The sequence below is a fragment of the Geotrypetes seraphini genome, chromosome 1 (assembly GCF_902459505.1).
Source record: "Geotrypetes seraphini chromosome 1, aGeoSer1.1, whole genome shotgun sequence".
Taxonomy (NCBI): domain Eukaryota; kingdom Metazoa; phylum Chordata; class Amphibia; order Gymnophiona; family Dermophiidae; genus Geotrypetes; species Geotrypetes seraphini.
The window spans coordinates 27,157,041-27,172,340 of record NC_047084.1 but is presented as its reverse complement, the minus strand read 5'-3'; the positions used below and the strand labels follow the sequence as shown (position 1 = coordinate 27,172,340).

Here is a 15,300-nt window from a genome sequence, read left to right as displayed (position 1 = left end):
AAAGCGTAGTTTTTAGGTTCCTATTCAAGTGAAAATGCTGCGGCAAAACCTCTTTAGAACAGAGCTATTTTGCGAGCAAACCGAAACGCTTTTAGCTCTATGATCGAGATAAGTAGCAACAGGCGGATAGACGCAAATGGTCTCAGCTTCACGAGCACCGGAACCCGGAGAGAGCTCGAAGTTGCGAGGGGAAGATGCTGCGCTGCTTAAATCGCGGGGCACCCTGGGAAGACGGTCCTAGCTGGGTAGAGTGACGTCGGTTCTGCCGGCAGTTCTGAATTGAGGTGGGTGTGCGGTTTATGACTTCTACTGCGGGGAGGGCATCGCTGCTTGCCTGGTGTGGCCCGGTACTGCATATACCCTATTGTTTTGCTACTACTATTTAGTATTTCTATATCGCCGAAAGCGCTGTTTTCTGAGTTTCACGGTCAAAGTTCAAAGTCGTATGGTTAAAAACGTGGGCTGCTGATGTTTACGTTCTTGAGAAAAAGCCCAGACATACCGTTTCCGGAGAGCTTTAGGATTGTCTTTATGTTTTGGGGAATAACTTGTTTTGTTTCAGATTAAAAATGAACTTAGTGATCTTATCTGTCCGTAACTGGTTTTACTGAAATTTAGTGGGTGATGGCGTGCAGGAGTGTGGCCAGATCTGACAGGGGGCTAGTAATAAATCTACCTCTTTACGCCCGAAATTTCTGCGGGAATCCAGACCCGAGTCTCTGCCTGCCTGGCTTTGCTACCTAGATGTCATGGCCAAGACTGAACTCTATGGGCTCCTTTTACGAAGGCGCAGTAGCGGTTTAACGCGCGTAATACTGCGCGAACCGCTGGACGCGCTAGCTGCTACCGCCTCCTCTTGAGCAGGCGGTAGTTTTTGGGCTAGTGCGGGGGTTAGCGCGTGATTAAATGTCACGCGTGTTAAAGCTGCTACCGTGGCTTCGTAAAAGGAGCCCTATCTTTCCTCCTAAACAACATAACGAAAGAGACCTCGGAATACATTTCTCAAATTATGACAAAAATAGAACAATGGACAATAAACTTTAAGCTGAAACTAAACACAGAAAAAACAAAAGTCTTACTTGCAAGCCCAACAAACAAAATTACCAATACAAAGTTACATATAAAAGATCATGTGTACCCGATTACAAAAACAATAAAAATATTGGGAGTCACATTAGACACACACCTGACAATGGTGGAACACACGAACATAGTAGTAAAAAAATGTTTCCTGACACTGTGGAAATTAAGGTCCATCAAAAAATATTTCGATCCTCTATCATTTAGACTACTAGTGCAATCACTAGTGCTTTCAACGCTGGATTACTGCAATATTATTTATATGGGTTTACCCAAAAAAAACCATAAAGAAACTCAAGATTGTCCAAAACACAGCGGTCCGCTTGATATTTGGATTGAAAAAGAACGACCATATTAGCCCCTACTACAAACTACTTCACTAGCTGCCAATGGAGGCACGAATAATATTCAAGTTCTCTTGCATATGTTTCAAGCTGGTATGGGGACTAGCTCCTACATACCTGCTTCCTCACTTCACTCTATACAATCCTACGAGACAAACCAGAAACAGCAACCTATTTGCATACCCGAGCATTACCGGCTGCAAATACAAAACCTTCCTGGATAGAACCTTTATGTACCAAGCTAACAAACAACAACACTGGTTAGACAACTACATAAATGGAGCAAAACTGACATATAAGGCCTTTAGAAAAAAACATAAAAACTGCCTTAAAAAGTATCTACACCAACACTACATATGCCCACTCCTGCTTTCAAATCTGAAATGTCTAACATTTTATTCTGCTGCCTTTTTAAGACTGTTTACTGTATCTTCACTGCCTGTAAAAAGACTCCGTATGTTGTATCTCTCTGCCTTTGTGTAAGAACTCTATAGGCTCTTTGTCAAACCCTATATGCTGTATCCTGGACTTTTTTGTAAGATTCTATATGCTTTTGTAAGTTTCTATATACTGTATCCCGGATTTCAACACATTGTAACTTCGCTGATTGTCCAGCTCTCTTTGGTGTGAACTGCCTAGAAGTCTCACGACTATGGCGGTATAGAAGAATAAAGTTATTATTATTAAACCTGCCTCTCACCTTCCTCTGTTCTCTATTTCAGGAAATAACATTCTCATCCTCCCTTCTCTCCTTCTCTTTGCATATCCAACAGTCTGCCAAAACTTGTCACTTCTTTCTATACAATATCACTAAAATCTGGATCTTCATTTCTGAACATGCTGCCAAGACCCTCTTCCACGCTCTCATCACCTCTTGCCTAGATTACTGCAATGTGCTTCTTGTTGATTTTCTGCTAAGCCATCTCTTTCCCCTTCATTCTGTTCAGAATTCTGCTGCAAGCCTGGTATTCTACCAAGGTCATTATGCTCACTTTACCCCCTGCTCATGTTGTTTCATTGGCTCCCTGTCCGCTTCCACATACAGCTCAAACTCCTTTTACAGACCTACAAGTGTATCCATTCTTCAACATCTCTCTTTTATTATCTTTCCCTATACTCTGCCTCGGGAACTCCATTGAGTAAGTCTCTCTTGTCTGTACCCTTCTCCTCTACGGCCAGCTCCTGACTGTCCCTTTTGCCTTGCTGCGCCGTATGTCTGAAACAACCTGCCTGACTTGGTACAACATGCTCATCTCTGGCAGTATTCAAGTCCAGGCTGAAGGCCCACTTTTTCAAAATTGTGTTTATCTTAAACCTACCAATTTGTAAAGCACCACATTTGTTTGTCATTCCCTCTGTAGCCCCCTATCCTCTCTACTTATTCTCCTTTTGTATTTCCCCACATGAACAGCATATATTGATTTACCATTTTTGCCCAGTGTCTTTCATAATTAGATTGTATGCTCTTTTGAGCAGGGACTGTCTCTTGTGTGTTTAATGTACAGCGTTGTGTGCATCTGGTAATGTTATAGAAATAATAAATAGTAGTAGGTAGTGGTTGCCATATTATCGAGGTAACGGAAGCTTGTTACTGGTGTGGACACCTCGTGAAAAACTGACACAGCCCATGGTGTTAAAATAACTCCCTTGGTGTAGTGGTCAGAAGACAATGGCATAGGTATGGCAAGGAGGATTTGAATAGCAGGATCAGAGACCAGAATGAGGAGATTGGGAAAATAATTGAGAGTACCTGATTACTGTATTGTAAACCACTTTGGGTGAATCTCTTCATGAACATGTAGTTAATAGATCCAAATAAATAAATAAAACATGACTGTCTGTTGTTCTGGCTATCTGGACAAATTAAAACAGCTAAATAGTTGTTTTAACTTGCCCAGATAGCTATCCAGGTGTTGGCACTGAATATTGGTGGTATCTGCATAACTTTGAATACCTGGATATTCAGTACTGGTATTCAGGTATGGCCTGACATTCAATATCAGGGTATCAAAGAAAAACCATGGCAGCCAGCATTGTAAAAAAAATAAAATAAATGCAGAGACCAATTAAGCTTATATTCAGAGCTTAAACCCCTGTAATTGCTCAGGCTTCATTATTATGCACAACTTGTAGCCTTTATATAGATTTTTTTTTAAAAACAGAATACAGATTTTTAGTAATTCAGTCCTGAAACTGCTATTGTCTGTACAACTAAAATTCAGAATTCCAAAGAAATGAGGGTAATTGTTTTCATTAGCTAGAGTATAAAAGTCTCTCTTTGCTTCCAGAGAGATTTTATGGTCTGATTATAATACTGAATCCAAATAACACCCCACCCTCATTACAAACCAGAGAGTAAAGCTTAATAGAACATCTTACAGCTCAGGCATAAAGTTAAAAATTTCTGAATAACCATACCACAAAAACTATGCCTCATTTGGATTGCTTTTTAACTTATTTGATATGAGAACTGAATTGAAAGAGTTGCCACATAGAACAATAATCTGGATGTCTGCATAAATATAGGCTTTTCCCTCAAACTGCTGGGTGATGCTACTGAAAGGCCACAGAAAAATGTTAAATACAGGACATGATCACCCTATGGTTCAGAGGCCAGCTGGTGAAGGGTGATGTCCTATTCAAAATATGATGGGACCTTTCAGACAGGAAAGAGAGTAGCCAACCAGTTGCTTTGACTCTAATGTATTAAGTACAAAGACAGATAAAACTTTGACATGATGAGCCATGAAATATGGCTGAGAGATTTAACATTACTGAAAAGTCTAAGCTGCCCTCATCCGTGTCCCAGTCATTGGCATTACTGGCTTTGAGTGCTTAATGTTCTCTAAACATTGCATTTGTTAATTAGCAAATGACGTGGGGACAGAATTTGTCCCCCTCCCCAGGGATAACTATGGGAAACCATCCAGTGTCATTCTTTAGCATCCATCTCGACCTCGGTCCTTCTACACCAGCATTCTTCAATGCAAGGCTTGAGGGTCAATAGCTATGCCCATTCATAATCTGATTCTTCCCTCTCTCCTTAAAAAATGACATGGGGATAGGGATAAATTCTGTCCCTGTGTCATTCTCTAAGGAGTCAACATTTGGAGTTTTATATCATTGAGCTTTGTATTTAGTAATACATCTACAGAATTGTACATCATTTATACAACTCTAGAGTTTGCATTTTTCTGTAGCACCCCTGAACTGTACCAGATTATTCTTTTAAATTGCACTGTAATACAATCTCAACCTCATAGAATTTCAAACACTTCTATAAAGTGCTTCAACTGCATACTTGCATTGTACTAAATTGTTTGTCCTTAAATTGCATTGTAAGTTGCCTTGAACCTTTATAGTCATAACGCGACTCATAAATCTAAATATTTCCTTTCCAATAGCTAGCAAAATATACACAAATTGCTTTTAAGAAGCGATCCCCATTCCTAGTGTTTTATCCTCCATCCCCTCTTCCCTTTAATTAATTTGTTTTTAATGATGTAATTATTAACTTTCCCCTCCCCATTTATCCTCAAGCTCATGTTTGTATTTGTAATTTGCCTATTTAATGTTCACATTTCCCCCCCCAAAAAAAATTTATTTTAACTTTTTATATTTAGCATTGTAAACTGGCCAGGTGCACGTCGATGGCTGGTATATTAACATTTTTTTTATAATTTCTTTATTCATTTTTAAACTTACATCAAGTGTACAGTAAATATCAACCAAATATAATACAACATCACTTGAAAAATTTTCAATATCATACACCAAGAAGATTTAACCCCCACCCCCCTCCCAAATTCATATACAACTAATATATACCATATGAAAATAATATCTTACGAAAATCATCTATATATTCTTAATGGAAAAACAAGAAATCCCCCCCTCAAATCCACATGTGTATTAAGATAGGGAAAAGTGTAACTTATTCATTACTATAATTTAATAAACTTGAAACTTGATTTTGACCCCTAATGCAGACATAGGCATTGCCAAAACATGACCATGTTGGTGGGCCTCTTTATATTTACCACCAGATTCTGGTGAAATAAAGTGATTTTGGTTTCAGCTTTCATTGTGTACCCTGTCATCACATCACTTTATGCTTTTTGTATCTTCACTGTGAGGACCCCTTCCTTCTTTCTATATTTTTATCTCATCCTCAACGAACAGAGTAGTGATTAGAGCAGCAGGCAGAGAACCAGGAGTGCCAGGATGCTGGGACTTTTTGTGACCTTGGCCAAGCCACAGAATCCTGCATTGCCTTAGGTACAAACTTAGCTCTCTTGGGACAAGGTAGTACTGTACCTATTGTGTCTGTGCGCATCTTTCCTGGGACTACAGGAAAGATATGAGCTAAATCCAAAAATAAATTTAAAAAATCCATCATTGTACTATAAAATGGCCTAAAGGCCAATTGTCAAGTATCTACAAACAAAGTGCTTGTGTAGGTCCAAATATACTTGTATTGTGGTTAGTTTGTTTTAGGAAAATCTGGGTTATGATCATTTGATGCCTTACAGGCTCGCACCAGGCAAGAAGATGCTGGCAGTTCTGAAGAAATTTACCGTGAACATCTATGAGAGATCTTATTTATACAATGAGGTAACCTTTTGTTAAAACTTTTTTTTTTTTTAATGTTTAGGAAAAGTACAAATTTAAGTAAAACGTCATTGAATAATGCTTGAGCTCTTTGCAGCAAATCACAACGTTACATCAGATGTGTATTCCTGTTATAGAATATTAGATATTTTTTCTCTGATCCTTAACCTGAGAACTTTTGACTTCTGAGTTAGCCTATAACTATCCCGTGCAGTTTTCAGAAAGTCAGTATTTCCCAGCCTCCAGCAAATATTGAATGCAGTAAGCTTTACAATCTTGAGTTGGCTTTGCAGGACCAGGGGGTGTTCAGGACTTTTTATTTTATTTTTTCTATTTTTATACATTAAAAAAATTTGTAAGCTGAATGGTTCTCTCTCTAGGCTTCAGGATGCTTGTGCTGGATTGGGTGAGAGGAGTCTACCTCAGTTCCCCTTCTCCTTGACTTAGAAAATGATTGACTTAGAAGAGATTTTTGAGTGCTGTGAAGAAGCTAGCCTAGGTTGGTCACTTACAAAAAAAAAAAAAATAGGTATTTGACTGTATTCACTTCCTGCAGTTCAGTTTGTTGAAAAGCTATGGTATTTCTTCCGTTGGCCTAATTCTGTCCAACAGTACATGAAGTTTTGAAGGAGGAGAAGCTTGGATTTCTCCCATGTGCTGATTGAGCTTCATCAGCATAATGAGTTCAGACAAGCTCCGCCATTACTTGGTTGCCTGTCCCCATTGAAGGCCTGACCCCCCCTTGAATGCCTGCCTGTCTCCCCCCTTGAAGGCCTGTCTCCCCCCTTGAAGGCCTGCATCCCCCCTGAAGGCCTGTCCCCCCCCCTTGAAGGCCGGCCTGCCTGTCCCCCTTGAAGGCTTGTCCCCCCTTGAAGGCCTGCCTGCTTGCCTGTCTGTCCCCCCTGAAGGCCTGTCTCCCCCCTGAAGACCTGTCTCCCCCCCTTAAAGGCCTGCATCTCACCCTTGAAGGCCTGCATCTCACTCTTGAAGGACTGCCCTCCCCATCCCCCACCCCAAGGGATGCTCACTCCTCTCCCCCCCCCCCCCCCCCCGCACCCCTGGGGAAGGCCTAGTCTACAGTTCAGTACCTGCTGCTTTTGTCTTGTCCCGGAGTGACTGCCCACAGTGGAGAACCCTCAGTAGTGGCTGCAGACACTGCACAAAATGATTGCCAGTTCCTGCATGGTCTGGAACTGGAGAAGGGAGGTGTCTGGAACTGGAGAAGGGAGGTGCCTGCCTGCTGGTACTGGGGAGAGATTAGGCACCTAATTGGCAGAAGATCAGACCTACAGGCCGGTGGGATCTGGCACCTCCAATCCGAGCCTGCTGCATTTTATTTTCCATATCTAGCCGCTGCCTGGCTTTGCCCACTTCCAGCAGCTACTACTGAAGAGCATAAGCACTCACATCTACTGATTCCCTCCCTCCACCAACCATCATTTGTCACACCCACTCCACCCTAGCCCCACTCTCTCCTTGCACCCCTCCCCCTCAACTAGCAACTCTCTCCCTCCTTGCTCTCACACATTTCCTGATCTTCCTGGGTCGGGAACCTGCTTCTTTGGCTCTGAAGAAGCAGCGGTGTCGGTGTCAGCTTGTCCATGTTGCCGCTAGCCATGACTCATCTCCCCAGGAAGGCCTGCATGTTCCCCCTGGCCTCCCCGCACCGTTTACCTTAATGAAGCAGCAAGATCGCGATGCCAGCGATCTTTGCACTGCTTCGGAGTTGTTTCCTCCGGCGCGGTCCCGCCTCTCCTCTGACATCAGAGGAGGGGTGGGACTGCGGCGGAGGAAACTCCGAAGCAGTGCAAAGATTGCTGGCATCGCGATCTTGCTGCAGGCTTCTTCGTTAAGGTAAACGGTGCGGGGAGGCCGGGGGGGGAAGCAAGATGCCGGGGGGAAGCCGGATGCCAAGGGGGGGGAAACTGGATAGCAGCACTAACCGGTTGAGGCTCCCCCCTTGCCCTCTATAGCAGGTGCGGCAGTGGCCGGCCAGCAAGAGCAGCGCTGCCTCTCTTGCTTTAGGAGGCGAGGGGGGAGGGTCAGCCGAATCGGGAAGCCAATTTTTTTTTTTTGGTTTTGAATCGATTCACCTGAAGTGAATCGGTGAACTGATTCGAATCGTGAATCGGGCAGCACTAGTCCCAGCCCTTTGGCCAGGTTGGGAGGCCTGTTGGGAGGGGGAATTGGTGGCCATTTTTGGGTGACTTGGAGGTGGTGGGGGGATTGGGTTGGTCACTAGACCACCAGGGCCATTTTGGGTGGGGGGGAGCTCAGATGACAAAGGGAAAATTGAGTTGGTCACTGGAACACCAGGGATAAATGTGTTGGGGGGGGCTGTTTTCACCCTGTCCTCGCAAACCATCTGATCCCATCTGCACAAGTCTCGAATAGTTTTATACTGACCTTATTTTATTAAAGTATAAAATAAAATATTCTGTACAATTGTCATTTTATAAATCAAAGTTCTGGCTGTTGAACTAGAGGAATAAATCTTCAGCTGGCTCGGCTTTGTTTATAAATGTCTGTCAACACAACTAATTTACTACTTTATCCTAAAGCAAAAAAGAATGAATGTAATAGGCTAGAAGAAGCAGGATATAGAAAATTTTTTGAAGAACCCCTGCATTAGGGGTCATTCACTAGTGCTGCCCGATTCAGGAAAAAAAATTTCGATTCGATTCAGCCTATTGAATCGATTTTTCGATTCAATTTTCCTGCCCAATTTGTTGGTTTTTCCAAACATCCTGGTGGGTTTATTTTATAGCCTCTTCACCCTCTTTGCCCTCTCCTACCCACACTGGTCCTGTGGTGTAAACAAAATAAACAAACAAAAAATACTTTTATCCCAGGACAAGCAGGCAGGTATTCTCACTAGTGGGTGATGTCATACGACAGAGCCCCGATGCGGACGTCTTACAAGCATACTTGCTTGAAGAAACTTCAGAAGTTTCGAGATGCCCACACCGCGCATACGCGAGTGCCTTCCCACCCGATGCACTGGGCATGTCTCCTCAGTACTTTTCTTTCCGCGGAGCTGAGAAGTTTGCTTCAACTCTCTGCGTCGAGTGAACCCGTGTTCTTGCCTTCTAGTGCCGCGGTTTTGAGTTTAATTTTTCTTAATCGTGTGTTTTCTTCTACGAAGACTCTTGGGATGTGCCTTCGGGTGATCGGAGCCCTCGGCGGCGTCAGGAGGAATTCTTCCGGATCATAAGGGGTTTGAGGGCTCACAGCTCTCCCATCAGTCACTGTTGGTCGAATCCTCCCTTAAAAGATCTCATCCGTCCCAAGTTTATGCCTCGGTGCCTCCGGGCAGAGAGGGAAGGACCATGGATAAGTTCGGGAGGCGCATCTACCAGAACTTGATGATGGCTTCCCGAGTTCTCAACTACACCTTCCATTTTGCAACTTACTTGGAGTTCTTCCTCCCAGTACTTCGGAAGTTTGTGCCTTACATCGAGTCTCAAGCTCGGTTTGAATTCGAGGAGGTCGTCGCCTCGCTGTCTCAGCTACGTCTCCAGTTGATGCAATCCTCCTATGATGCATTTGAGCTTTTGGCACGGGCGGCCGCCTGTTCCGTGGCCATGCGTCGCTTGGCGTGGCTTCGAACCATTGACATGGACCCGAACCTCCAGGACAGACTTGCCAACGTCCAGTGTGCAAGGGCGGATTTGTTTGATGAGTCTTTTGAGACCGTGACGATGAAGCTCTCGGACCATGAAAAGTCCTTCCAGTCCATCCTTCGTCCGAAGCCTAAGCCTGCTCAGTCTCGACCTTCTCGACCGCCCTTGATATACCAATGGCGTTACACTCCCAGGCAGGCTCCTGCTGCGAGGCAACCTGCGAAGAGACAGCCACCGCAGAAGTCTCAACAAAAACCCCAGCCTTCTGCTGTCTCCAAGGCTCCTCAGCCTTTTTGACTCTCTTGTAGGGAGCATAACCAACACCGTTCTGCTATCCCCTGTTTTTCCAATTGAGGGTCGCCTCCATCATTTTTACCATCGATGGATGGCTATTACCACCGACCTTTGGGTCCTTACCATCATCAGGGAGGGATACTCTCTTCAATTCCATCGGGTCCCCCCGGATCATCCTCCAAGAGAGTATCATTCCAACTTGACGCAGACCGCCCTTCTTCCTCAGTCAGCTCAGGCTTTGCTCCGGCTTCGGGCCGTCGAGCCGGTCCCTGTGGACCAACACAACCGAGGGTTTTACTCCCGGTACTTCCTTGTTCCGAAGAAGATGGGAGACCTGCGTCCTATTCTGGACCTCAGGGTGCTCAACAAGTTCCTGGTCAAGGAGAGATTTCGCATGCTGACCCTAGCTTCTCTCTACCCCCTCCTCGAGCAGAACGACTGGTTATGCTCTCTGGATCTAAAAGAGGCCTACACTCACATTCCCATTCATCCGGCCTCTCGCAAATTCCTCAGATTTCGGGTGGGACATCTGCATCTGCAGTATCGAGTGCTTCCCTTCGGCCTGTCCTCGTCTCCCAGAGTCTTCACGAAGTGTCTGGTGGTGGTGGCCGCTGCACTCAAGAACCATGGTCTTCAGGTGTTTCCCTACCTCGACGACTGGCTCATCAAAGCTGCCTCGGCTTCAGAGGTCATCTTGGCGACCCAAAGGACTATTTGGTTTCTGCAGAGCCTGGGGTTCGAAATCAACTTTCCCAAATCTCATCTGCATCCGACCCAGTCTCTTCCATTCATCGGGGCGGTTCTGGATACTGTCCAGCTCAGGGCATTCCTTCCACCACAGCACCTGGATGCTCTACTTCATCTCTGTCAGTCAGTGTCGTCTCGCCCGTCCATCTCAGCGAGACACATGATGGTTCTCCTGGGCCACATGGCCTCCACGGTTCATGTGACTCCTTTTGCCAGACTTCACCTCGGAATACCTCAGTGGACCCTGGCTTCTCAGTGGACACAGGTGTCAGATCCCTTGACTCGTCACATCCTAGTCACTCCTGCTCTTCAGCAGTCTCTACGTTGGTGGATGATCTCTTCAAATCTATCCAGAGGTTTGCTGTTTCACATTCCTCCCCACCAGGAGGTTCTCACGACCGATTCCTCGACCTATGCATGGGGAGCTCATCTGGATGGTCTTCGCACCCAAGGCTTCTGGACCAGTGCGGACCGGCTGTGCCATATCAATCTTCTGGAACTCAGGGCGATTTTCAATGCCCTTCAAGCTTTTCAACATCTACTTCACGACCTGGTGGTCCTCATTCGCACAGACAACCAGGTCGCCATGTATTATGTCAACAAGCAAGGGGGCACGGGATCGGCCTCCCTCTGCCAGGAAGCTCTCAGTCTGGGATTGAGCGATTCGCCACAACACCTTCCTCAAAGCTGTCTACATTCAGGGGGCGGACAATGCCTTGGCGGACAACTTAAGTCGTCTTCTCCAGCCTCACGAATGGACTCTCCATTCCAAGCCCCTTCATCAGATCTTCTCTCAGTGGGGGATGCCTCAGATAGACCTCTTTGCGGCTCCCCACAACTTCATACTGCCTCAATTCTGCTCCAGGATCTACACTCCTCATCGCCTCGAGGCAGATGCCTTTCTCCTAGACTCCTAGACTATCTCTTTCTGTATGCATTTCCTCTCATTCAAAAGTCTCTGGTCAAGCTGAAATCCGACCATACCACCATGATTCTGATAGCTCCTCGGTGGCCCAGACAGCCTTGGTACTCCCTTCTACTTCAACTCAGCAGCAGGGAGCCATTCCTCCTTCCAGTGTTTCCTTCACTGCTTACTCAACAACAAGGATCTCTATTCCATCCCAACCTGCAGTCTCTCCATCTGACAGCTTGGTTCCTCTCAACGTAACTCCCCTCCAGTTTTCCAAAGCAGTGAGGGATGTGTTGGAGGCTTCCAGAAAACCTGCTACTAGACAATGCTACTCCCAAAAATGGACTAGATTTTCTGCCTGGTGTGTTTCTAATCGTAAGGAGCCTCAACGAGCCTCCCTATCTTCAGTGTTGGACTATCTTCTGCAGTTTTCTTATTCTGGCCTCAAGTCTACATCGATATGAGTCCATCTGAGTGCAATTGCGGCTTTCCATCAGCCTCTACAAGGGAAACCTCTCTCTGCTCATCCTGTGGTTTCCAGATTTATGAAAGGACTTTTCCATGTCAATCCTCCTCTCAAACCTCCTCCAGTGGTTTGGGACCTCAATGTTGTCCTTTCTCAACTTATGAAACCTCCTTTTGAGCCTCTCAACAAGGCTCCGCTGAAGTTTCTCACTTGGAAAGTGGTTTTTCTTGTTGCCCTCACTTCTGCCCGCAGAGTCAGTGAGCTTCAGGCCTTAGTGGCGGATCCACCTTTCACAGTATTCCATCATGAACAGGGGGTCCTTCACACTCATCCGAAATTCCTGCCTAAAGTGGTCTCTGAATTTCATCTCAACCAATCCATAGTTCTTCCTGTGTTTTTTCCAAAGCCTCATTCTCATCCTGGAGAATCAGCTCTTCACACTCTGGACTGTAAACGTGCTTTGGCTTTCTACCTGGATCGCTCCAAACCACACAGAACTGCTCCTCAACTTTTTGTCTCCTTTGATCCAAACAAGTTGGGACGCCCTGTCTCGAAGTGTACCATCTCCAACTGGATGGCGGCTTGCATCTCTTTCTGCTATGCCCAGGCTGGATTACCCCTTCCCTGTAAAGTCACAGCCCATAAGGTCAGAGCAATGGCGGCCTCTGTAGCCTTCCTTAGATTGACACCGATTGAGGAGATTTGTAAGGTTGCCACTTGGTCCTCAGTTCATACCTTCACCTCTCACTATTGTCTGGATACTTTCTCTAGACGGGATGGACAGTTTGGCCAAACAGTATTGCAAAATTTATTCTCCTAAGTTTCCAACTCTCCCTCCATCCCATTGAGGTTAGCTTGGAGGTCACCCACTAGTGAGAATACCTGCCTGCTTGTCCTGGGATAAAGTAATGTTACTTACCGTAACAGTTGTTATCCAGGGACAGCAGGCAGCTATTCTCACGTCCCACCCACCTCCCCTGGGTTGGCTTCTCTGCTAGCTACCTGAACTGAGGAGACACGCCCAGTGCATCAGGCGGGAAGGCACTCGCGCATGCGCGGTGCGGGCATCTCGAAACTTCTGAAGTTTCTTCAAGCAAGTATGCTTGTGAGACATCCGCATCGGGGCTCTGTCGGATGACATCACCCACTAGTGAGAATAGCTGCCTGCTGTCCCTGGATAACAACTGTTACGGTAAGTAACATTGCTTTCCTCTCTCTATTAAATCCTAGCTCACGTTTGCGGTCCAACACCAGCTCTGGAAGGATACACATTTCAAATCTGACATACTGTAATAACAAAACAGAAGATAAAATTATTTTTCCTACCTTTTGTTGTCTGGTCATTTTTCAAATCTTATTGGTCCCATGTTGGTCTGGTTGCCTTTTGATCAGGCTCTCCTTCTTTCTTCTTTCTCCATGCTAACAATCCATCTTCCATCTCTGTCCTCCCCTTCTGTTTCCCTTTCCTCCCCCGGAGGTCTGGCATCTTTCCTTTTTTTCATTTCCATCCCCCGCAGCTGCAGCGATGGACCCCACCATCCACAGATCCACCATCTCCCCTTTTCTCATCTACCCTTTCATCCAGCATCTCTCTTCTGTGTCCTGTTCCTATGCTCCCTCCATGCCCAGCATATTATCTCTCCCCATATCCAGTTCTTCTTTCTCTATTCCTTACCTCCTGTATCCCCTTCCCCAGGTACAGGCTTTCTCCTACTATTGCTCCTGACATCCTGCACCTTGCCCATCTACTTTGGAGCAGTATCTGTCCCTCTTGTACCCTTCCCCTTGTTGTCTTGCATTTCTCTCTCCTTCTCTCCATTAGTCCAGCACCTCTCCTCTGCTTTCCTCCCCCTCTTTTTGGTCTCTCTCTTCCCTTCACTTTACCCCAGGTCTGGCATCTCCCCTCCCCTCTTACTCCTTCCTCCTCCTCCCTCTGCACAGGCCTGCCTCCCCACCGCCAAAGGAACTCTTCCTCCTCCTCCCTCTGCACAGACCTGCCTCCCTGCCCTGAAGGTCTGCTCCCCGCCACAAAGACCTATTCCCCCACGAAGGCACTTTCTCTCTTCCTCCCCGCGCGAAGGCCTGATCCCTCCCCCCAAACGAACGCCTGCTCCCCCCCCCCCCCCCCGCTGCGAAGGCACATTTTCTCCTCCCTGCCGCGAAGGCCTGCTCCCCTCTCAAACGAACGCCTGCTCCCCCCTCAGCCTGCACCTTCTCCGCTCTTACCTCCTTAATACTAATAGGGCAGTTTGCAGGCTCGCTTGTGTTATAGCGATCCCTGCAGCTGCCCGTGGTCCTCAGTGGCACGTTTTCTCTGCCGCGATCCTGCCCCTGACGTCAGAGCAGGGGCAGGACGTAGCAGAAAGAATGTGCCGCTGAGGACCACGGGCAGCTGCAGGGATCACTATAACACCAGCAAGCCTGCAAACTGCCCTATTAGCGTTAAGAAGATAAGAGCGGGGAAGCTGGGGGAGGCAAGAGTGAGCAAGCTGGGGGAGGCCTTTCTGACTGACCCTCCCCCCTCAAGCAGGAGCAGCAACAGATGGCCAGCAAGAGGCAGCACTGCAGCTCCTGTTTTAGGAAGGCACAGGGGAAGGGTCGACCATTGAATCGGGTGGCTGATTTTTTTAAAAAATTGAATCGATTCAAATCGGTGAATCGATTTCGAATATTTTTTGAGTTTTGCTAAAGAGCATCTTTAGTTGAAGAGATGATCTTTTCAGCTAGCTGTAATCGTTTGTGTTTTTGTATTGTCTAATCTAATTTTGGGTCCTGGGTTCAGGCCTTGGAGGCAATGGGAAGTAAGATGATGAGACAAGAGCTAGTAGGTGCATAAGAAGTATAATATCTGCATTAATATTTTTCCTTACTTTGTTTTTTCTTTTCATCTTTTTGGTATCTTTTTAAATCATTGTTAACCGAGTCGAGCTCCTTATTTGGTTGATGACCCAATAAACAAATCTAAGTTTTATTTTAGTTTATAGGAATAGGCGTTTACAAATATAGGATAAAATTAGATTTAGAGCTGCTTCTGTGTGTGCATGTCTATGTCCTGCCTGAATGAATAAGAGCAGAGAGCCCTTGCCCTGCCTAAATGAATAGTGTGAGTGCGTCTCTGAATGGTGGGTGTATAGGTATGAAGAGGCAGAGAGGAAGGAGCAAGAAAGAAGAGAGGGGTCAGAGATTTTGAAGCCTGTTGTATAGGTTTGCGTTTGTTCTAAAAAT

The 15,300-nt window shown here is 45.8% G+C and overlaps 1 protein-coding gene across 6 annotated transcripts in view; it reads left to right on the top strand.

Moving 5' to 3' along the window:
• Nucleotides 1–151: 151 nt before the first annotated feature.
• Nucleotides 152–15,300, top strand: part of GFM2 (GTP dependent ribosome recycling factor mitochondrial 2) — a 201,894-nt gene continuing 186,745 nt past the window's right edge. For 5 of the 6 annotated variants that reach the window (XM_033929287.1, XM_033929289.1, XM_033929285.1 and 2 more), the window contains exons 1-2: nucleotides 152–284; nucleotides 5,957–6,038. In XM_033929287.1, the coding sequence (XP_033785178.1) occupies nucleotides 5,976–6,038 (63 nt within the window). In that variant the 5' untranslated portion in view covers nucleotides 152–284; nucleotides 5,957–5,975. Of the gene's footprint in view, nucleotides 348–5,956; nucleotides 6,039–15,300 lie in introns of all 6 variants that reach the window. The other variant, XM_033929286.1, reaches the window with a different exon arrangement.